Source organism: Rhipicephalus sanguineus, chromosome 2 (genome assembly GCF_013339695.2).
Source record: "Rhipicephalus sanguineus isolate Rsan-2018 chromosome 2, BIME_Rsan_1.4, whole genome shotgun sequence".
Lineage (NCBI taxonomy): Eukaryota > Metazoa > Arthropoda > Arachnida > Ixodida > Ixodidae > Rhipicephalus > Rhipicephalus sanguineus.
In genome coordinates, this window is record NC_051177.1 from 121,121,285 (window position 1) to 121,143,485 (window position 22,201).

Consider the following 22,201-nt stretch of genomic DNA (forward strand, 5'->3'; position numbering starts at 1 on the left):
TTCAGTCATCTGAACGTTCATCAGTACTCATTATTCCCTCATGCTTTTTCATTATGGAATAAGTTACCTCAGGAGATCGTTAATGCGGACACAATACAATCGTTCGCCCATCTCTTCAATGACCTAGCACTTGATTTTTAACATTGCAATATATTATGTTCCTCATAAGTGCTGAGATTTTTTCTATTTCTGTATGAATGCCATTATTGCTATGTATTAATTATATTTTTCCCTGATGTTGAGAATTTTCTGAATTTCGTTTCTTGTATTGTATTTTCATTATGTTTTTATTCTGATTTTGTCACTGACATTTGTTACCCACTCCTGCTTGGGCCCGAACAGGGCCTGCAGTATTTGTAAATAAATAATAAATAAATAAATAAATAAATATGGGCTAAGATGCCTGCCGCTACAGAAAAAGCAATTCCGGAAGGCAGCGTGCAAATATCGCATTTTCCTGATTTTTGAGGATTCTGGACATATTTCTTAACCCTTTAATGCCTGAATTATGAAAGCGCCGAAGAAAAAAATTTTCTTTTTCATTTTTCGGCCTTAAATAGCAACCTTAACTTAAATCAGCAGTTGTATTATCCAATATGCAACTTTAATGCATACTTTTAGGTATGTCGCGAATTCGCGACAACCGGCACTTAAGCCAGTTGTAGCTCAATATGTTCAGTGCAACGCAAGTATGGCATCGCCTCATCAATGAAGCGTATCTCTTCAGGGCGACGTAACTTGGCGTCCTCATTTGTTAAATGCAAGTTTGACTTTATTGCCTACAAATCACGTGACATCGTGTCGGCCACCATGTGTGCCCTAGTATGTGCCCAGTATAGCCGACTTCTTGGGAGCCGACAGAATGACATGAAGGTTACGGCACCGAGAAATAGATATAGCTCAGCACGAGACAGAGCCAGTCCTTTGTTCGGTATTTTCTGCGTCGCAAACAGATTTCTCTGCTGAACGATGTGTTCCGTGAAGGTGTCATAAAAATTCCTTGAAATATTGAATAGGAGCTCGGACAGTGTCACACTGAGGATGAGCGGTTTTCCAGTGTGGCATTTCCCGCTGTGCTTGACAGTCTTTTTTTTTCCATCGCACTGCATGTTTTAGAGAGGCACTAGCTTGGCTGGTCTACCACATCTTTGTCTTCATCCTCACTGCTCGATGAAGACACTCGTGCTTGTGAATGAGGATCGGGATCGACATCGTCGTCTTCGCTGTCACTGAAACAGCTGTCGTCACTTTTATCTTCAGGTGGCAAGCGCGTGCGAAGCATTTTGTCCCATAAAATGAGCAGAAGTCCATCATGAACTTGTCATACCGGCAGTCATCATTGACTGACTCAAATGCCGGATGTCGCGAATTCGCGACATACCACAGAAGCGAGGATAGTGCAGGAAATAACGTACTTCAAAACAATGTGACATGTCGTGTGCAACCTCTTGTATGCGTGCACATCAAAAAAATTTTATAGGAGATGGAACTTACGTCCCTCGGGCAGAAAACAACGAAGTGAGAGCTGTTGCACGTGCTTCGCGCTCTCCGGCATCTGATACACAACACTGGGTTCCAGCTTGCAATACCTTACATGCAATGGCGCTAGACGTCTCGTGCTGAAAGCTACGTTCGCCGCAAATACGTGACAGCCGCCGGTGAAGGCATCAACGCGTTTCGTGTGTTACTTAATCGGCGTCTTTCGGTATGTCGTGAATTCGCGACAACCGGCAGTAAAGGGTTAAAACACCCGGTATATATTTTTTTTCATTTGTGCGACCTCTTGCAGGCAGCATCACCCAAGATCAGAGGAACACTTGCAGCTACCTCAACATTGTGGGCATGCTTGGTTCCATCGATAATGACTTCTGTGGCACCGACATGACCATTGGGACTGACTCGGCGCTTCATCGCATCATGGAAGCCGTGGACGCCATTGCCACCACTGCAACAAGGTGAGCTCTTTCTCTGCTTCCACAATTGACGCACGTTGGGCAGCTGTAGCTGTTGCTTTTTTTTTTAACATCTTGTCAAATGTTTTCTCCATTTTGATTGTACATTGTTCATACCGACGGTCAGCGCTGGGTGCCTGTTCTACCCCGCTCTCTTCGCTCTCGCGTCCTTAGAGCCTTTCATGATGATCCGACTGCAGGTCATCTTGGTTTTCATAAAACCTCCGACTGCCTTCAAAGTCACTGTTTTGAATATATGTTGATGGTTGACAGGCTGGAATGTTGGTGCTTGATTTGAGCACAGCAATTCACTGTGCAATTCACTCGAATGAAAAACAGTTGACAAAAGTTCCTTCTGCATCATTAAAGTCGAATCATACATATGAATTAAAAGACAAATCGGTATAATGGCTCTTTAATGTCTCTTAAAGGGGCCCTGCAACACTTTTCCTAGTAATCGTCTAATGGCTTCATTAAAAAGACCTTATTGCCTCACGAATAAACTACTGCAAAAAAAATTTTAGAATCCGTCAAATACGAGCAGAGCTATGGGGATTTGTCGCAGGATTTAAATGCTTTCTCTCTCCTTTCGTACCAGCGAGCGTGCTGAAAGCTACGCAGGGAGGGGGATGACAAGGGGGCACAAAGATGCGTCCCTTTGTCAGTGCATGTCATGACCTTCAGCACTTCCATTTAATTTTTTCTTCGAACGCACGACTTGCTTTCACTGTGATTGTGAGCGTGCGCGCGGGCACGTGGCGGCATCCCACGGCGGCCTTGGTAACTATGCAGCTCAAGATGCTCAGATCAGCCAAAGGCTGTGAAATTTGGTATATGGCGCAGTCATTTCACTGTATGGCATCATTTTTAGAAAGAAGAGGGAATGATTTCTAGCTGACTTTGAGAATTCATTGTAATTTACAGGCCGTGTGCTGCGCTATGTTTGGCTAATGTGTTCTCAGGAGCCTCGACTACCGATTGGTAGCGTTTTCTGACCATGCTGAAAAAGTGTTGCAGGGTTCCTTTAACCATAGCACGAGCTGCTGCTTTGGAGATGTGTTTAACCACTCTGCGTAGTCTGCGTGCCTTCCTAGAAATCTGAAAAATGCTTGTTCTTATGACAAGAAATGACTTGTCAGATGGGCATACTTATCGTCACATTGAGTGAAAATCTGTCACACAAAAGGCTGTCTTTCAGACCCAGCACATGAGAGAATGTTGATGCTTGTTGCACAGTGCAGCTGATTTCAGGCATCACTTCATCTAGCTTGCTCCCTAAAAGTCCATAGCCTCAGCAACAGCTAGAGCCCGGTATTTTTGCACGTGTTATTTCAGTTGCGTTCTTGCCAATGGACAAAAGCTTTCAGGGCTGTATGCCAGATAGTGCTGCTATTCCATGCGACATGCTTTTGTGTGTGAAGCTGCAAACATCTCTCAGCATCTGGGTGCGTTCCACTCCTGCTCATTGTGAGTTCTGCCTTTTTCTGCCCGTTCATTCTAGTCATCGGAGGACTTTCATCCTTGAAGTCATGGGAAGACACTGTGGGTAAGTGCTACACAGCTGTGCTAGCTGGAAGTTCTTGGTTTTGTACTTTATTGCCACACGCGCTTCTTTTTCTATTTTTTTTTGGTAATCGCTCCCTTAAATGTGTAACCATTGCCTTGCGCAAGCCATGCCAGAATGTCAAACATTCACGATTATTTTACATTGTTCTGATAAGCTCGAGCATGCAGTGCGTACAGTATGGTTTATTCTGGAACTAACGCGACCACCAACGATAAGGCTGGAGTCATACCGCCAGGCACATAGGCAGGAATTTTTTTCGGGGGGGCCCACTTGCTCAAAGCCTTAACTATTTGAGAAAAACACCGTATTTTCATTATTTATTTTGGATAAAACACCACGTATCATCAAAATTTTGCGGGGGGTCCGCCCCCCCTGACTACGGGCCTGCTTACCGCTGATTAGATTACTGGTGACTGGCGTCTATGCTTGCCGCTTTCGTTGCACTTTTAGTGCTACCGTATTTACTCGATTATAACGCGACCACGTTTGTAACGCGAGGGGTGACTTTTCATTGCGTCCAGGAAGAAAACATGGTTATTTAGGTATTCGATTGTAACACGAGGGCCAACTCTAGGTAGCAAAAGTCTGGGGAAAAAGCTCGCGTTACAATCGAGTTAATGCGGTACTTCTTTTACTGGGCACAAGTTCGCCCAATAAAAAGTTTCATCTTTAGCGGCTGCATTTTGGTTCCTTCACCGCCACAACCCCGTGACAATATGAAGCAGAGATGTCAGTTAGAGGTAGGGAAGGTGGTTTCGCCGCCTCCTTCCCAAATCCATCTTTGAACTCGTCCATGGGGGACCTCGGCCCTCTGAGCCGCATATCTTAGCAGCCCTAATTGGCAGCTGCATTTTGTTCCAGACATGTAGTGCAATGCTACAATGAATATTGTGCAAGCAGACTTCAGAGTATAGACCCCAATGTCAGCTTTATTTTGTTATTTTGTGTGCCACACTCTCGATGCACAATTCATTAGTCTGGCTTGAGCTTGCCCCCCCCCCCCCCCCCCCGCAGTCAACACGAGCTGCGTCACCCTCGCTAGATGAAAGCAAAAGGAAAACCCATGCCTCTCATATCGAGAGTATCCACCAACATTGTTACGGCTGCTGCATTGTAGGGCTAATGCGGTGAAAAATCTGTGCTTTTATCCCAATTCACTTATCTCCAGCAATACTACACTGCGGAAGCTGTGAACAAAGTTAGTTTCGCCAGAAGGGTGAAGCAGTTAATGGGACAGCAACTCACTGGAATATTACACAAGCAAGGCTAGCAGCTTTCGTGGAAATGTGAACTGTAGTAAACCTGAGCTTGCTAAGTAAGCAGATGTGCTGCAGTGTGGCCAGACTAATACCCTATAAAGAAAGCCTCGATGAGCACTACAAGCCACATTGCAGAATTCTAGTGTTGATGACGAGCAGCCCCAGCGGGCAGTGCATTCAGGTTGTAAAGCCTACATATGCGTCTCGCATAGCCACCTCATGAAGCAACACTTGAGGGTTATGTTGCTATGCTGCTGAAACACCGGCCCAGCAGAGCGACAGGAGCAGCAAGTGTACTTATGTTCGTGCTTGCACTCGCTTGAACATAAACTGAGTGGCAAGAAGCAGTGTTGGCGGTAACGTGTTACAAGTAATGGCGTTACCGGTAACGCATTCCTTTTTTCAGTAACTAAGTAACGTACTTGTTACTATTTCGGAACTGTAACGAATAACATACTTTCGTTACCATTTTTCGGTAACATGAGGTGTCACGTTACTCGTTACTTTTCATTCCAGTTATACTCGGTCTTACACAAAATTAATTTGTGTTGTAGGAGCGCCTTTCTCAGAGCTCGCCCCAACATTATTTTGCCACTGCGGCGGACTGCTGTCAGCCCGCCTAGCGTTGACAGAGCGATAGTGCATGGAGTCCCTTTTTTGTGCAGGGGAAATGGCAATGGGGAGCGAATTGCCGAAATTTCTTAAATGGATTTTGCTATAGTTTCGGCTACCTTGCTGTCGAATTTCGAGTTGTTGTTGATTGTCGATGAAGCAAAGCGTAATGCGGTCCTTGTAACCGTCAAAAGCAAGCTGGCGAGACCTGCTCGACTTGGCGGACATCAAGACTCGGTATGAGCTCCAGCACAACGGAGGACGACTTCTTTACAAATGCCTTTTGAACATAATCGCCAAATGAAGATGAGCGACTGTCTCGGTATCTTTGGTGCCGCATGGCATCGCCATGAGCGGGCTCAAGGAAAACTTTCCGCATCTTCACCAGCTCTTCCTGAAAGTGAATACAGGAGTACCATATATAGTGCGGCCGTCGAGCTCCTGTTTAGCGTAGGTGCGGACGTATACTATTTGTTAAGAAGTGAGTCAAGTTGTCTTATGACAGCTTTGAGATGCAGCTGTTGCTTATATTCAGCGGTTTGTAGTTACATTAAGAAACTGTTCCTTTACTTCTAGCACTATTTATAAACTTCGCATTGAAAATTAGTTTTGCTTCTTGCTATTTGCAACTGCGCCTATGTTTCTGGTTATTGAACTCCTGGGCAAGCAAGGGTGACCTTGAACACTTCCACATACGGAGTCGCAATATTTGCGGCAATTTACAGGTCAAATGGGAAAAAAATGTTTATGCGCGCAAATATTTTCCCCCACATTTATGCCATTTAAGCATTATTTTATTGCTACAAATTTTGTGCATTGATTTTGGCAGTAGAAGCACGCCGTCATAATTACTGCAAGTTTGTTCAGTGATGTTTTTGTTTTGGAGAGCGTTGATGATGAAATCGATTACTTTGTGTTTGTTGACCCACTCAGAAAAATAGCTTCCCCATGTGCCACAGAGTTAGAAGTCATCACATGTAACCATGTAACTATACAGGCAACTTTGGAAGATACGTCATATTTGTGCAAATTATTCTCGTTTAACCAGTATTTGGGGTAAAATTTTGGTTTGGGTGAAAACTTTAATGTGACATATAAATATGGGTTTTATAATGTAGCTCTGGCAGGTTCTTGAGGCGAAGACACATTAAGATTTATGACTATGGAGTAACGGCGGAAGTAACGTCCGTTACTTCTTTTCGGTAACGTTAACGGTAAACTTTTTTATTGGTAACGCAGGGCGGTAACGCGTTCCTTTTTCTTTAGCCTAACGAGTAACGTATTTAGTTACTTTTTTTCGGTAGTGCATACAACACTGGCAAGAACAGTGTTCACGACGCTATCATCCTTCGTTGCAAGTACACTTTGTACTCGTTGCTTCTCTCATAGCCCAAGTCGCTTTGGGATGTTAGACCCCTTAAAAAAACGAACCAACCATCAAGCTTAAACAGTTACTTATATACCCATTGCAAGTGCCCGCCCATGTTCCAATTGATCAGTTAGCACTGCCCTGTGAGCGTACACAAAAAATTTTGTGCATTCCTTATTCTCATTTGATTATGTTAATTTGTATTGTTATTCTCATTCTTCTGTGTGTGTGTGTGTGTGTGTGTGTGTGTGTGTGTGCATGCACGTGTGTGCGCGATATGAATGATTGCCTTTTTACACCGTGGGTCTTAAGTAACTTGCGTGAAAGTGTTTCAGTGCTGAAAACTAACTCTTTATTATGCATCAGATGGCCCTCTAAGGTTTCTGTGGCTGTTGGTTTATAAATGGGAAAAGTGCATATGAGATATTCTTGCATCAGTCACTTGTGATGGCTTAGCGACTGTGGTGTTTCATTGCTTTTCACATGATCGTAGGTTTGATTCCCAGCCAGTGATTTGTTGTTAAAAGACAAAAAAAAGTATGGAGGGTGTTACATGAATTCGAAGCCCTGTGTTAGATTTTTAAATGCCTTGTTGTCTTCTCGCGTGTTAATTTCTTCTCTCCTTTTCTTTTTTTTTTTTTCTTAATCTAGGTATCTGGCCATTGTGGCGGCCTTGGCCAGTGAGGCTGACTTTGTGTTCTTCCCTGAGAGCCCGCCAGATCATGACTGGCCCAACGTCCTCTGCGAAAAGCTCATTAAGGTGAACTGACACTCCGCGTGAATCGATATTGTTCGTTGCATTTTGAAGAAAAAGCTTGCATTCTTCACACTTTTCCACGCGTAGCAGGGAACTCTGCAGAAGCTTAACCCTTTGCGGTCCGTTGTCGGGCAGCGCCCGACAACGCAACACGGCCGTAGCGGTCCGCTGTCGGGCCCCGCCCGACAAGGGTGTTCGTGGTTTAAATTTTGCTGTTTTCTCACCGCGAGTCGCGCGCATTTTTTGTATACATGAAGGGCCATCTCTTGAGGAATAAGTGAGCTTTGTTTGTTGAGGTTTTACTTTTTTGACACTAGGGTGCAGCACTATGATCAGCACGGGGCCTAGAGCGTACCCACTCGCGCGCGCGGTTCGCTGAGAAGCATGGCCACGTTTTCACCGCGTGCGTTTTACGGCGGTGCTTTTAGCGAAAGCGAGGATGACTTTAGTGAGGAAGAGAATTACGTGCCTCCACCAGACAGTGATGACAGTGATTCGACAGAAGTGAGTGACGAAGACGACGACGGCGGCGGTGGAAACCTGCAGTAATAACCCTGGCCTGCACACAGGGGAATGCTTTGAGCGGTATCATACGTTGCCCAAATATCACGAAAAGAGTTGCCTGCAGAATGCAGGAGCAAAAATAAATATCCTGTGCGTTTCTCTTCCACAGCTTGTGTTTTTATTCGCGGCGCCAGAAACTGGCGAAATAGTTTCGGACCGCTAGAGCCGGAAAGTGGGTAAAGGTTTTGGACCGCAAAGGGTTAATCTGCACATTGTGCTGTGTAATTTACCTGCAATGCTTTTAATTGTATAACTGCTTCATGTATTATAAACTGCAGCTTGAAAACATAATATCCCTTTCACACTGGACGTTTCAATGTGTTTTTGGATTCATTTGGTTGTGTCGATCAAACAAATGAGTCCTTCGAGCAATTCCCCTTCTTTCGTTTTTTCTGGGCATCTCAGTGTCACTCAAGTGGAATGACATTAGCATATATTGACATTCTGCTGCTACACAACGATATTTAATGCCGTTAGAAACAAACGACTTCTGCAGTCAAATGAGCTTGAGAAACTCGTTTGGCATTGCGCTTGAACTGAATGTATACGCTCTACCTTGGAGACGAGGTAAAATGTGACATTGAGAATTCTTAATTTGTGAAGCATTCATGCAAATACATTAATACAGTAGATTGTATTGGAAGCAGTTGTTCCATTGAAGCAGCAGTTCTGTTTAAGAGATTCCTATTTACTGAGAGTTTACTGTGCTGTTGCCTGTTTTAGGACGTCTATTATTTTAACTAGAAGACTGCTGTGTGACAGGCTGTGATGAAATGTTTTTAACCTTCACCTCAGTGTGTCTGGCTGCCATCATTTTACTGTAGTCGGCCTCAGTGCAAACAAATGGGTGCGATAGTAAACACGTTTGCCCGAATGTGCTACTCAGTTTCATTCCAATGCCCAGTTATTCATTCCTAGCAGATTGCTTCAGCATCTCTTTCACGATGAAGTCTCTTCCATTAAACCATATATGCCCAGTGTCCTACATATAGGACGCTTCTTTGATGAACTCTTAACATCGCTATTTCTTTAGCTGATGACTAGCGCCACCTACAGCACATCAAGCAGGCCTCATTATCAACGTGAGCAAGCCTAGACGTTGCTTGCTTTTCATGCTGCCACGTACCGACCGCTTTCTCCGGGCAAATGCATGCTTTCTGTGAAATACGCCATGGAGAGGAAGAAGTGCACGTGACATGCCGACCACTTTCTTAGGCCAAATGCGTGCTTTGTATGAAATACGTCATGGAGAGGATGAAGTGCGTTGTCGGTGTGCACGTGAAATGTTTCAAGGCTTACCACACCCGCACATAGCACCCCTAATGCCCAGTGTCCTATATGTATAGGACGGCTTGAAAAACAGTGTTGTGTTTACCTGGCTGTAAATAAACAAGTTGTGCTTTCTTTTGGGGGTAGAAGTACACTTTTTGCGAAAAAAAAATATTTGTTTTGTCATTTTTCCTGAGTTTGGGCATATATGGGTTAATGTGCTTTGCTTGTAGTAGTTCAATACAGCAACTAAATGCTTCACCTGCTACAACTGAGTGTCGTTGAAGTGTCATTATCCAGTGCTGCCACAGCAGCCTTTGTTTCCAATTTATCACCCATTTCAACTGCCTAAGCACTGTCATGGTGTTCAGACATTCTAAAATAGAAAATTTCCATCTGTACACCTTCAGTGAAGAAATGCCCCATATTTATATTAAAATGAATAGATTGACTTTTCAGCAACGCTAGATATACCTTGTGCAACTTCTGTAGCCAGTTCTTTTGGAACTGTTGCCATTAATATCATGACCAAATGACATTACTTTTTCCTGTGTAGCAACACCACTGATCAAATGGCATTCGTTGCACCGAATGTCATTTGAATCGAATGACATTAAAACTTGCATTGTGACAGGAGTATAAAATTACGCCACAGCACATGGTTATTGTGCTTCCAGTACGTGACAGCAGTGTTGCAGTTGTGAGCTCAAGCGTAGCGCTGCGGCCACAGCTCAAAGAAACGTGTCACTCCGCTCTGTTGAATGTTTAATAAATTTAGATATCTAATGTGCCTGCAACATTTAAGTTGTATTTTATGGTAGTAAAGTATGAAACTTACTTACTATACACCAAATTAGGTCACACACCTCATTCTTTGACATGCTGCATGCGCTTTTTCAATCACAAGTGCAATCATTGAGAGAAGTCTCTCTCTAGCTTTGCCGCTATGTGTTAGATGGTTGTTAGCGCCCTCTATGGGTCTTCTTGCAGTGGAATAAACAGGCCTAAGTGCTTTTACTACATGCTCGGTGGAAAAAATGGCCACCATGACAGTGCTACTCATACACTCGGATTGAATCTAGGAACTTAACACTACATATGAGAAAGAGTATTAGTGACTATTAGATGTAATAAAAGTTGTTGACAGAATATTCAGTAAGAAACAAAGAAAGCAAGAAAGGCGTGAAGACGTGCAGGTCCAACACAATGGTAGCGTCTCGTTGACATAGTGACGTGAAGCTCATTTGAGTTATGCCCCTGTCACACGGGCACCCGTGAACTCCGTTTAACTCCCTCGTCTTTTCCTCGAGAGAGATGGGGTTCATGTCACACGGTCACCATTTCGCTGAGGAAGTTAAATGGAGCTTTTGGTGGAGGGAGTTCGGTAACGACCATTTCGGCTCGATAGAGTACTCTCGTTCCCAGCCAGCTACTGCTACGCTGAAAACCGCACTAGCAAAATCGTCCTAATGAGCACAATCATAATTTTGCTCTTTTTTTGCGTAGCATTTCACGCCCCGTAGTGTACGTTTTAGTTGTATTTTTTCGGACATCAGCTCTTGTACTCTCCACACCAACGCCTCGCCAAGCCGCCGCTGTGAAGCGTCGCGCGATATTTGTTTCTGCACGTGTGAGGCGCACGCACAAGCACTGTGACAGCAATGGTGATTCCGAGCACTTCATCAACACACAAAAACACGTTTTTGTTGCTTTAAAGGCGACTGCACAGGCAAAAAATTGGACGTTTCGACGAGCGCAGCAGCGCTGTTTCTGCCCCATGCGGCAACCGTCGAAAGCTTGCACCGAGCCGTGTAGCACGGCCACAACTCCATTCTCGTAATGCTCCATCAGGTAGTTAAATGCCGAACGGAGTGAAATGGAGTTCGGTGGTGGCCGTGTGACAGAGGTATTAGCAATGTACTGCAGCAATAGCGGATGACATGAGCAGAACCTTGTCACCGGTAGAAGTTTGCAAATCTGTGTCATGTAGGGCAAATGAGATGTACGGTGCTTGATGAGGGCAGAATGTTGACAGGTGGTGTGTGCGAAGATAAGTATGACAAATATCTGTATACATTTGAGGCTTCATACCCCTTGCATCACATCAGCACATCTTTTCTGGGGGGATTGGCAAGCAATGGGTACATACATGTGCCACACGCCCAGTTGTGTATACCTTGTGCCGAAGTTGTCATATCGTGCACATATTACAGTTGGATGGAAAATTGGGCACGTCAAATCGGCGCAATGTAACAGTGTAAGATGATTGAAGGAAAGATTACTTTTAAGGGCTCATTTTTCTTTGTTAGACACAATATTCATGAGAACTAACAGACAGTAATGCCAAGGAAAGTGTAGGGGGTGTTATTTGTATTAATTGGGCTATAAATGTGAAGAAAGTAAAGTGGACGAAAAGATAACTTGCCGCCGGCAGGGACCGAACCTGCGACCTTCGAATAACGCGTCCGATGCTCTACCACTGAGCTGATGATGATGATGCACATAGAAAGGCAGTAGATCAAGCGGCAACTGTGAACTTGATTCACAGAAAACGGGTTGATATGTTACAGACAAACAGTCCTGCATCCCAGTCTTTTCCTGCTTCGTCCCATTTTTTTAAGTGCAGTTTTTTTTTTCGCTCTCTACATATGTGTTAATATGGTATACATACTGGAATAGGGCAGTGTGTCGTCTGGAGCCAAAAACGTGGCTCTTTTTTGCGATGATTGCCCGAAGTGCTAAAGCACACAGGTCTACTGCAGTACTATTTGTTCATTCTAAAAAGAGACAGGGCGTGCAAACACGGACACAAGAAAGACGTTTGTGGTGTCCTGATCTCTTTCTTGTGTCCGTGTTTGCACGCCCTGTCTCTTTTTAGAATGAATACGTACCAACTAGCTCAGCTCTGTTATTCTAAACTATTTGTTCCTGCAGCCTAGAGTCGTTTTTGGTTAGTAGAGTTACACGGCCTCCGATATTAATGCTTGCAGTTGCTGCACTACTCGTGCAAGTCTGTGTGAAACTCACTGATTGCCTCTGTTCAGGTCCCTTATGCAGAATGTTATACATAGCGATGGCGATATCCTGATACCATCCTTAATCATTGATGTCTTGTTATTCAGGAGAGGGAGCACGGCAAGCGACTGCACATCATCATCCTGTCTGAAGGTGCACAGGATAGGGACGGAAAGCCGATCACGGCCGAGATGGTCAAAAAGGCAAGTAGCTGCCCCTTGCTTGGTCTGTTGCGCTTGCATTTCTATTCAGTACTGATCTTGCATTGTCACACTGCTCAAATGCTTCATTGAGCTGGGGATACACTGAAGAGAAAAATATAGTGGGCCTACTTGTAATATTTCCTGCTGCGTGCAGGGCAATAACATTTGACTCCCATGTTCACACGAGCCTCGACTACTGATCGTCAGCATTTCTTGACTGTGCAAAAGTTAGAGGCACGCAAGTCTCCTTATCGGCATTGAATGCGAAAACATGGCATGTCTGGTTGCAACTAATTGAAGTTCGTACCATGTTCAACGGCCATATCTCATGACATTGACATGACGTCATCACTGGTCCTGTGAGTTTTTGCCATCGGCTGGTAACACCGCTCACCCTATGGATGCAGGAATTTTCGCTTCATAAGGCATATTAATGCTTTCGCCTTAAAAAGTTTTGCGGAGCCGTCTAATAGCAGACTATCCACCATGCGACTATTGCAGTTTATGGAGGAAAGTTATGATTGCAGCACCCAGTATAGTGGCGTACTAGTGCATTGAGAAAACTGCAGGTTGTGCAAACTCTTTAGGTTCCGCAGAGGCAAACGTCAAAGCTTTTAAAAATGTGTGTCCATTATGTAATTTGGGACATTGAGAGCAATTCAAAGGCTACAAGAGACGAACCAAAAGCTGTTTTAAAAAAGGTATAAGAGGCAACAGAAGGGAGTATAAAGACAAGAAGCAGATGCAACAGGAATAGCAAATCATTGTATTGTGGGTTAAGAACTATTTTGTTGAGATAAGTTTATAAATATGCAGTACTCTTGCATTGAAACTCAAATTTAGGGCTAAGTAATGCATATGTAGTTTCCAGTGTCTACAGTTCATGTCATGTCTGCGTAGTTTTAACTCAAACACTTAAATCAGAGCCAATGCCAGCATTACCTTTAGCAGCCAGATTTCCAGCGACAGGACACAGTTACCACAAGCACTTTCTCATGGCAGTAGTTATACAAAAGTTACAGCTCTCCTAACTGTTTGTGAAGAGAGAAGACTAGCAAAGCTGGGGTAGTGTTCCGACAACGAGGTGTCGCGCATGTGTTTGACTTCACTTGCCTGATTGCCATTGTTGGCATTGACTCGACAGTGATGCGCACACTTGCACTTTAGGGCACGCTGACGTTCCTCGTACTGCCGCTGCTTCTCTTTGGAACATACAACAGGCGTCCTTGGCGAGTCCAAAGAGCAACTGGACATGTCGCTGGCGCGATCTCTTACGTCGCGATACAACGGACAAACGTGATCAGTTGACAAGGTGTATTGGAGAAATACTATGACGTGTTATTAAAGATGGCTATGGCAATAGCAGCGCATGTGCTAGCGTGGGAGCACTCTCATGGCTGCCAGTGTGAGCTAGGTCATGTAATGAAGAAGCAAAACCTAAGGTACTGCGAAAAGCGCGGTGTATTGCACACTTTTTACAATCCTAAGTTTACAATCCTAAGTTTGAAAATGCCGCCAACCTGGCGTTTCATACGATGCCACAAGATGGCGCGACGTGTGCATCTGAATGAGGGTGCCTCGAAGTCGGTGCCACCTCCCTCGGGAGCAGGGTGGTGACACCCTTGGTCCAGGTGAGCGCCACATTTGGTCGAAGTTGCTGACGGGGATGCCACCTCTCCTTAAAGAGGCCCTGCAACACTTTTCCAAGTAATCATCGAATGGCTTCATTAATCGAGTTTATTGCCTCGTGAATCGACTGCTGCAAAAATTTTTAGAATTTATCAAGTACAAGCCGGGTTAGAGATTTGTCGCATGCTATAAGCGCTTTCTTTTTTTCTCTCATCACAATGACCGTGTTGGAAGTTAAGCAGGGAGGGATGGCAAGGGGGGAAAGGTAGTTACGTCATGCACATGTCAGGACCTTGAGCACTTTCTTTTCTTTCTTTTTTTTCTTCAAACACGCGGCTTACATTCAGTGCGATCGCGAGTGAGCGTGCCGCCACGTCGTGCCATTCTGTGGCAGCTGTGGCAACTATGCAGCTCACGATGCTCAAATTGGCCAATGGCCATGGACTTGCATCATTTGTCGAGAGAAGAGGGAACGATTTCTAGCTGAATTTGAGAATTAAATTACAGGCGGCGCTATAATGTTTGGCTCAGATGTTCTCTGAATCCTCGACTGCCGATCGGCAGCATTTTCTGACCATGCTCAAAAGGTATTGTAGGGGCCCTTTAAGATGACGTGCAAGCATGACAGACACGGGCATGAAACTGCAGAAATAATAAGCTTTAATAGAAACAATCTCAGGCCTTATTCAAGGCGTCTGCCATAGCGCGCATCTGCATGCTTCGATACAACGTGGCGATTCTGTCGGACGTGTTGCCACCCTAAATATTCTCTACTTGAGCACTCTTTTAATTCTAGCACTAGACGGCTTCACTGTTAATGGTGATGTTTGCATTTCACTCCAGGAGTACTGTACCTACGGCTGTGCCCATGCTCTTTGCATACTGTGCAGTTGGAACAGCCGACTTACCGCCGTTTGTTCTTTCTATTGCAGGTAGTAGTTGAGAAGGTGAAGCAGGACACTCGCATCACTGTCCTGGGCCACGTTCAGAGAGGTGGGAGCCCATCTGCTTTTGACAGAGTTTTGGTGAGTGCCCACAACTGCCACACATTCTTTTGTGTGTATATTGGGTGTTAGAGCATACCGAGGTGCCACCTGGCACCAGTGCTTGAATAACATGAAAAGTTGGATCACATGCACATGAAGCACCTGCTTCGGTGCTGTCATGTGCTTCGTTCCTTTTTGTATTGCTGCAGTCCCGGTCAGCTGTAAAAAGTTTAAGCATAAGTGCTTATTATTTTGTTCTCTTATTAAGGTCTCACATATACTGTATAAGAAGGCGTCCGGTGTTTCTGTCTGCCAATATGGGCTACACTTTGCTCTACATACGTGTTGGACTTCCATCGATGTGCAAATGTTCAACATACTATAAGATTGGTTATTATGGGTTTAGAACATACATTCTTGTATTGAATATAGTTTGCATTCCAGATTATTGTGACATGCTGATTTACTTTGTAACTTCCTCACTTTAGGAAGAATCGTGCTCCTGTAAAGGCAAATGAGATGTTTTATATTTGTAAAGCTACATATTATACTAGGAAAACAATTTCATAATTGAAATCAGTACACAAATTTACATAAAAACTCTGCAAGTTTCATCAATATCGATCAATAATTTTAAAGTGCTGTGTTCCCCTTAATGGCATTAAAAATAAATGCTTGATACAATGGGCATCTCTTGTGTTTTTACATGTGTCCCAACACTGCCGGTGCATAGCTCTGTCGCCACCAGCTCTGAACATTATCGCTTGTAAAAATACCTCTCGGTTTCTCTTAACTCCTAACAGGGGGCTTATCGGAAGTAATCTTTCCTAAATGTTTTGGGGGATTTCTCCTACATTGTAAGGGATGAAACTGCTGTTCAACAGGCTAATGTGCAGTGGTTAAAGCAAATAGGTGTTTTCTGAACGCAGGGCTGCCGAATGGGTGTGGAGGCTGTCCTCGCCCTGTTTGAAGCAAAGCGAGACTCTGAGGCTTGTGTTGTGTCCCTGGATGGCAATCAAGCCGTGCGCGTGCCACTAATGCAGTGTGTACAGAAGGTAGGTGCCAGCACCGTTGTACAGTGGAACTCCACTTATACGTTTTTTTCGCTTATGTTTCTGGCTTCTGATTCCAACAAGAAATCTACAGACACTATTGGCGGCGAGTGATGCTGATGTTTTCTTTAAAGGCTATCGTGGATCTCGCACCAGGTGTACACACCGTCGAGGCCAGCTGCGTTGCATTCCCTCCGTCCGCTCCTGCTAGATGGAGTCAGGCCTAGCCGCAAGACTGCCAGCCAAGTGCCCTAATAAGGGCTGCAGCTCGTGTAAAGGACGTCAGAGTTGCCACTGTCAAGAAGTGCCGATAACACTCGCGTAGGTCCAATCAGGAAATTGGGCCATTTGGAGTCATCGGACCGCTACAAAAAAAATGCAGGAGATGAGTAAACATGCGAGTGCTCACACTGAGACACTCGCGTCTTTCAAATGTATCAGAATTTCCTTTTCAATTGTCAATTCTGCAACATTCCTGCTCGGTACGCTGCGAACTCTCGCTGTGCTAGATGTGCTGGGGAGGCACATTAATGAGATTGGTAATGTGTATTGCCACAAGGTCATACATGGTTCTCAAGAAGGGTCTGGTTCTTGAAGAGGTGCGAGAGAAACATTAGGCTTCCATCTAGGGCTTAAGGCCTAGATAGGGCTCAAGCTCGGGACGTGCACTGACGAAGGGACGCATCTTCTTGCCCCTTGTCATCCCCCTCCCTGCATAGCTTTCAGCGCGCTCGCAGGAGAGAGCAAGCGCTTAAAGCGTGCGGCAAATCCCTGTAACTCCGCTTGTACTTGACGGATTCTAGAAATTTTTGTGGCAGTTGGTTCATGAAGCATTAAAGGGATACTGAACAAAATTTTCACCGCCGAGATAAATGACTCAATTGAAAGATTGGGTGCTGAAATTTGTTGAAACAACCTTCATTTCAGCCAGAGACTAGCAGAAAATAATGAATTTAATGCATTTTTCGCGAATTGGCGCGTCTAGCGGCCGCGCCGCGAACTAGAGAGGAAGTTACGCGAAACTCCGCGGATAGTGACTCGCCAACCGTGTTCGCAGCAAAATCGCTTACCAATCGACATCGCAAGCCGCCACCCGCTGCCGCGCGTCTCTCTCAAACGTGTTTTCACGGTCGCGAAGGTGTTCTCCGTGCGTGTTCTCAACCGGCAGCCAACGACGCCATTGCCGCGCTCTCGGCCGTATATTTGTTTTCTCAAGCGGAGCTTGCGCCCACGTCTACGAATTTGCCGTCTGTGTTGTGTGCTGCTACGTAATGTGAACGGTGAAGCACCTGACACAACGCAGAATGCCTCAATGCTGTTCTGCGCTAGGGTGTGCCCTGTCATACCTTTCCAACAGAGCCGAAGCTTCAAAGGATATGGATTCGCGCTGCGCGCCCATCGCAGCCAACGTGGGTGCCTTCAAAGCGTGACTTTTTGTGCTCCGAACACTTCGACGATAGTGACTATGAGTTACTGTGTAAATTGCTGGTCCCGGCTGCCGACCCACGTTGGGCTACGGCGGCTCGTCTGGCTCGTCGTCCTTGCTGTCGCTTGACACAGCAGAACGGTCACACGCATATGGTTGTATTTGGCGCATCCGTTTTGGAGGCCTGTCGAACTCGGAGTCGCAATGACCACTCGTGGAACCACTGTCACTCGCACCTTGCATCTTTGCGCTCTCGCGACACGCTCGGTAGTTGTAGCGGTTTTTGAGGAATAAGCGCTATTTTGTTTCCTATGTGGGGAAAAGAGGACAAGGCTCAGCGCCACACCAGCCACCCTCGGTTCTTGAGAGGAGAGGTGGAGAAAGGGAAGTGGCAGGGCAGGAGAGAGCGTGCCGGTTGCCCCCCTCTTGCTGGAGCACTCGACGTCACGTCCGCCGACAAGCGCAGTGGCATGCAGCCGCCACGCTCTCACAATCCACTAAAAATACAGCCAACTGCTCGAAATTACGTGAAATAAACGCTGCGTACAGGAACAGTCGTATCGTCCGAGTCGAATGTAAGTGTTTTCGTAGCTTTTTCAAATTTTTGTTCAGTATCCCTTTAAGCTCTTTTAATGAAGCCATTAGACGATTACTTGGTAAAGTGCTGCAGGACTCCTTTGTGCCTGTTGTGGGCCGTACACTGTCGTTCAGTGCTGCATTGTCTGTAGTAGTGTAAATAAGCGAGTAATAGAAGTGTGAATCTTAAATGCGCAAGGATTTACAAGCACCAAGCACTGTTAAAGGGACACTAAAGTAAAGTAATAAATTAGCTGAGACTGATAAAGTATACTTTTAAAACTCAGTGTCATTAATTTCAGAAGTTTCACTCTCACATTTCCCGCCGAGGTGTTCAGAGGTGACATCACAAATTTCAAAGTGTTTTTTTTCTTATTTTGGCCACAATGTCTCAACGATATTCTCTGAAACTTGGTATGATAAGTCTCTGGCTCCATCAGAAGACGGCGTACTTCATTTTTGCCGGTTAGGAACTATGCAGGCCCTAGTAGCTGCCGTCAAAATCTATGACGTCTTGGTGATTGGTGTGAAAACGTCAAGGTGACATTGCCATCATCTTTTTGCATGTTTTCTCGCTTACCAAGCGCCTTCTCACAGCAAGCATTGTTTTTCATATCGTGAAAGAGTAATTTACTGCTACGAAAAAAAATTGCTTCTCTCTAGTGTCCCTTTAAGACACCACATAAATGACAAGTTTCACATATACGGCACTGGAATGGACACAATATGTTTGGTAGGATTGGGCTGTAGGAAGAAGACGAAGCAATGCAGATGGGCAAACCAGTAAGATGTGCTGCGGAGCGGCTTCATTGAAGTCATTGTTGCACAAATAAGAGCTACAGAGAAGGAAAGTATCTGTGGTGTCCATAGCAGCCGTGTTGTCCCAAGGAATAGTCCTGTCAGTTGTCAACGAATACGCCCGAGAACAAGTTAGTATATTTAGGGATGGGTGAATAGTAAATTTGAGGTTCGAAGTGAACTCAACACAAATAGTGATTTGGTCGAATGATTTCGAATCAAATAGTTCAAATAGTATAACACACATATTATAAAGAAAAATTGACGTTTTTGTCATGACCCAACTTACTTGCAGAAAATTTTTAAGAATTAGAACTATGCTTGTGTGAATGTTAGTTTTTTGGTTACTAAGCAAAGTGGAAGCAACTGATTAGAAGTAGGGGCAAGTTATGAGCGCTAAAAATGTTTTAAGATTTGCTATACTGAATATACATATAAGCACATATATATATATAGGTTGTATTCACATGACGTCACCACGGTGCTGTGAGCAGCGCTAGCAACCATGGTGACACCGTCCTTCGGGCAGTCCGCCATGATCCTGGCCACTGTATGGCGTTTGTGCCGTAGTGTCCCACAATGTGTGTTTTGCTTTATCTGGGATTTGACAGGTGCTGCCCTTAGAGGACAGGAATTCTTGCTGTTTAGTAGCAACTACCGCTGGATAACCCTAGACGGATGCGGTCGAAGACGCTGCGAAATGATGGGCGATACGCCTTTAATCAGTTTGAGCGCATATGTGGAAAAATTCAAGCTTTGCGGCGGTGTTGAACGACTCTTCCTGGGCATGGACGAGTTGCACTTCGACGTCGAGCGTGTGCCGAGGGTGAAAATTTCCCACATCAAGGATTCTTTAGGGTTGCTTTCGTAGTCTCCCGAAGACTTCGTGCCTAGTTGGGGTTTGTCTCGTCCAACAAATAGGATGGCTTTCCTGCAAGTGAGTAATACAAGTGTAATTACAGATCTTGTAGTACGCCAGCACCGCCTCTTGAAGTGAGAAGCAGTCACCGAGGCAAATCTCAGAGCGAACGTTTTACAGGAGAGACGTCGCAAGTGGAGCGAAAAAATGCAACTGCGCCAGTGCACGCTGACATTATCGTAACTGCCCGTCTCCAAGTGTCGTAGTGACGGGACAACAAACACGGACGCCCTGAAGCATAAAATGCGTCAAGTGTAACATTTGGAACCTAAATTGGTACTCACCAGCAATGAAATGAGCGCTGCACACTTCGTAGTTAGTCCAACTTTAGTTGATGTGAGAGCGAACAATGCGGTGAACCGCTCGGTACAACACCTTTCCAACAATTCTTGCGTTGGTTGTAGATGGCTGACCGAAGTCCATAAAAGTTGACGCTCTTTTTTCGCCGTGACCTATTGCTACGTCAATAGACGGCGCAATTTACCATGATTTCAGAGACTGCAACAGAACATGGTCAGCTGCTGCTTCGCGAACTGAGGCAGAAAACATCCACATGCACCGAAAGAGCTTCACAAAGTGGCCAGGATCATGGCCGACGGAAGCGGAAGCAGCTCACGCCCATCCCATCAGCCCGTGCGCCAGTGTGGGCGTGTCCTCAGTGAATAGAACCTATACATACAAGCACATATAGTACCCTTTTTTTTAACCTTAAACATGGTTGATCCCTCCGTCATAGGAATCTTAAAAAAACATGGTTGATCCCTCCGTCATAGGAATCGGCATAACACGAAAGTGAACAGTGTCTTCACAGGAGTGGGCAACTGTTTATTGTACATTGATGTATGAGAGCTTGCACAATGTCTATTGGTGTTTGGGCAGCTATAACATCGTTGTATGTGGATGCACCCACGTTAATGCCTAGTGGCACATCTCCATCCTGACGACTAACGTCTGTGATCTTGACTTGAACCTTGTGGTAGGTGAAGTAGTTAACATGCATCCGGGCCACAGTGTAACCTGGACACAGCATAGGGTGACTCCTGTGCAAAGATGGCATAAACAAGCACATAATGTACACTGGTACTCGATATGCACTGATTCAAGGCATCATCATGTGACAGGACAAATCCCAATGTGTGCGCTCTCCAGTAATAGAGTAACCTATGCCTGTGCTCATACATATATATCACACAGCGCTTCGGGTGCGTGAGAGGCAGAGCTTGTAGCACGGGTCGTGAATGCGGGAAGGCGTTCACCGCTGCATCTCTTGCTGCACCAAATCACTCACTGCGCAACATTCGCCTGTCGATGTAATTGCATTTCTGTGCCGCTTATTGCAGCAGTTTTATTAGCCGCTGCTATGGCACTCGAAACAGTAGGCGTCGGAGAAACACCATTGGTGCATGTGGAAGCTGCACTACTTTGTTGACGAGTCGTCATGCTAACTCAACGGGAAAGGCAAAACACGTACTGCATCGTTATCAAACTGAATCATCGCGCATGGCGCATTGCACCGACCATAGAGTTGCCTGCAATAATGCATTAAAAACCTCCGTTGTGCTGAAACTACCGAAGCGCTCCCTGTCAGCACTTGTTAGTGTCATGATGCAGTACTTCACTTCACCGCATCTAGATGGCGACACCGCCCCACCAACGAAGATCTTTGTGGGAGGGAGGTGTGAGCTCGTACATGTGCGTCGATGGCGCAGTGGGTAGAATGCTGGGCACCTTTCGTCACGGACCAAGAGGTCGTGGGTTTGATTCCCAGGTCATCCAAATCAACAAAACTTTTTCTTCTGGTTTTTCTTGGTCATCTGTTCATGTTCATTTTACCGACGTCACTTCTGTGACGGAAATGAGGTCAGTGAAGTCTTGGTGGGCCCCGGCATAAAACGCTCGTGCTAAGAAATTAATCGAGGTGCAGTTAATATGACCCTTTTAATAGTGAAGTGTGGCTTTGCAGCAGTGCAGATTTTCCCTGGATAGGTGGTTTCACGACATTGCAGCCCCATGCTGCAGTGAAACCATCATTTCAAGGGTGTTACATGAGGTAAAATCTGCATCTATTCGTTCGTTTCGAATACTTCGAAATTTTGGAAATTTTAAATTTCGTGTCGATGCTGGTTTGAATACTGCAATAATCGTTCGAATATTCGAAGCGCTGTAATATTGGCCCATGCCTAATTATTATCATGGGGGCTTTAATATTCAGTGTTATTGTGTGGCAGAAGCCAGCAAAGACAAAACT

At 45.1% G+C, this 22,201-nt stretch overlaps 2 protein-coding genes across 5 annotated transcripts in view; one reads left to right on the top strand and one right to left on the bottom strand.

The window, feature by feature from the left end:
• The window catches only part of LOC119383606 (60S ribosomal protein L19), a 310,809-nt gene that overhangs the window by 24,341 nt on the left and 264,267 nt on the right, over positions 1-22,201 (bottom strand). The gene's annotated exons all lie outside the window — the stretch shown is intronic.
• LOC119383604 (ATP-dependent 6-phosphofructokinase) overlaps positions 1-22,201 on the top strand; it is a 77,939-nt gene that overhangs the window by 13,725 nt on the left and 42,013 nt on the right. For all 3 annotated transcript variants that reach the window (XM_049412584.1, XM_049412583.1, XM_049412582.1), the window contains exons 4-9: positions 1,790-1,955; positions 3,454-3,498; positions 7,411-7,519; positions 12,472-12,571; positions 15,133-15,221; positions 16,112-16,237. In XM_049412584.1, coding sequence (XP_049268541.1) covers positions 1,790-1,955; positions 3,454-3,498; positions 7,411-7,519; positions 12,472-12,571; positions 15,133-15,221; positions 16,112-16,237 — 635 coding nt within the window. The remainder of the gene's footprint in view (positions 1-1,789; positions 1,956-3,453; positions 3,499-7,410; positions 7,520-12,471; positions 12,572-15,132; positions 15,222-16,111; positions 16,238-22,201) is intronic.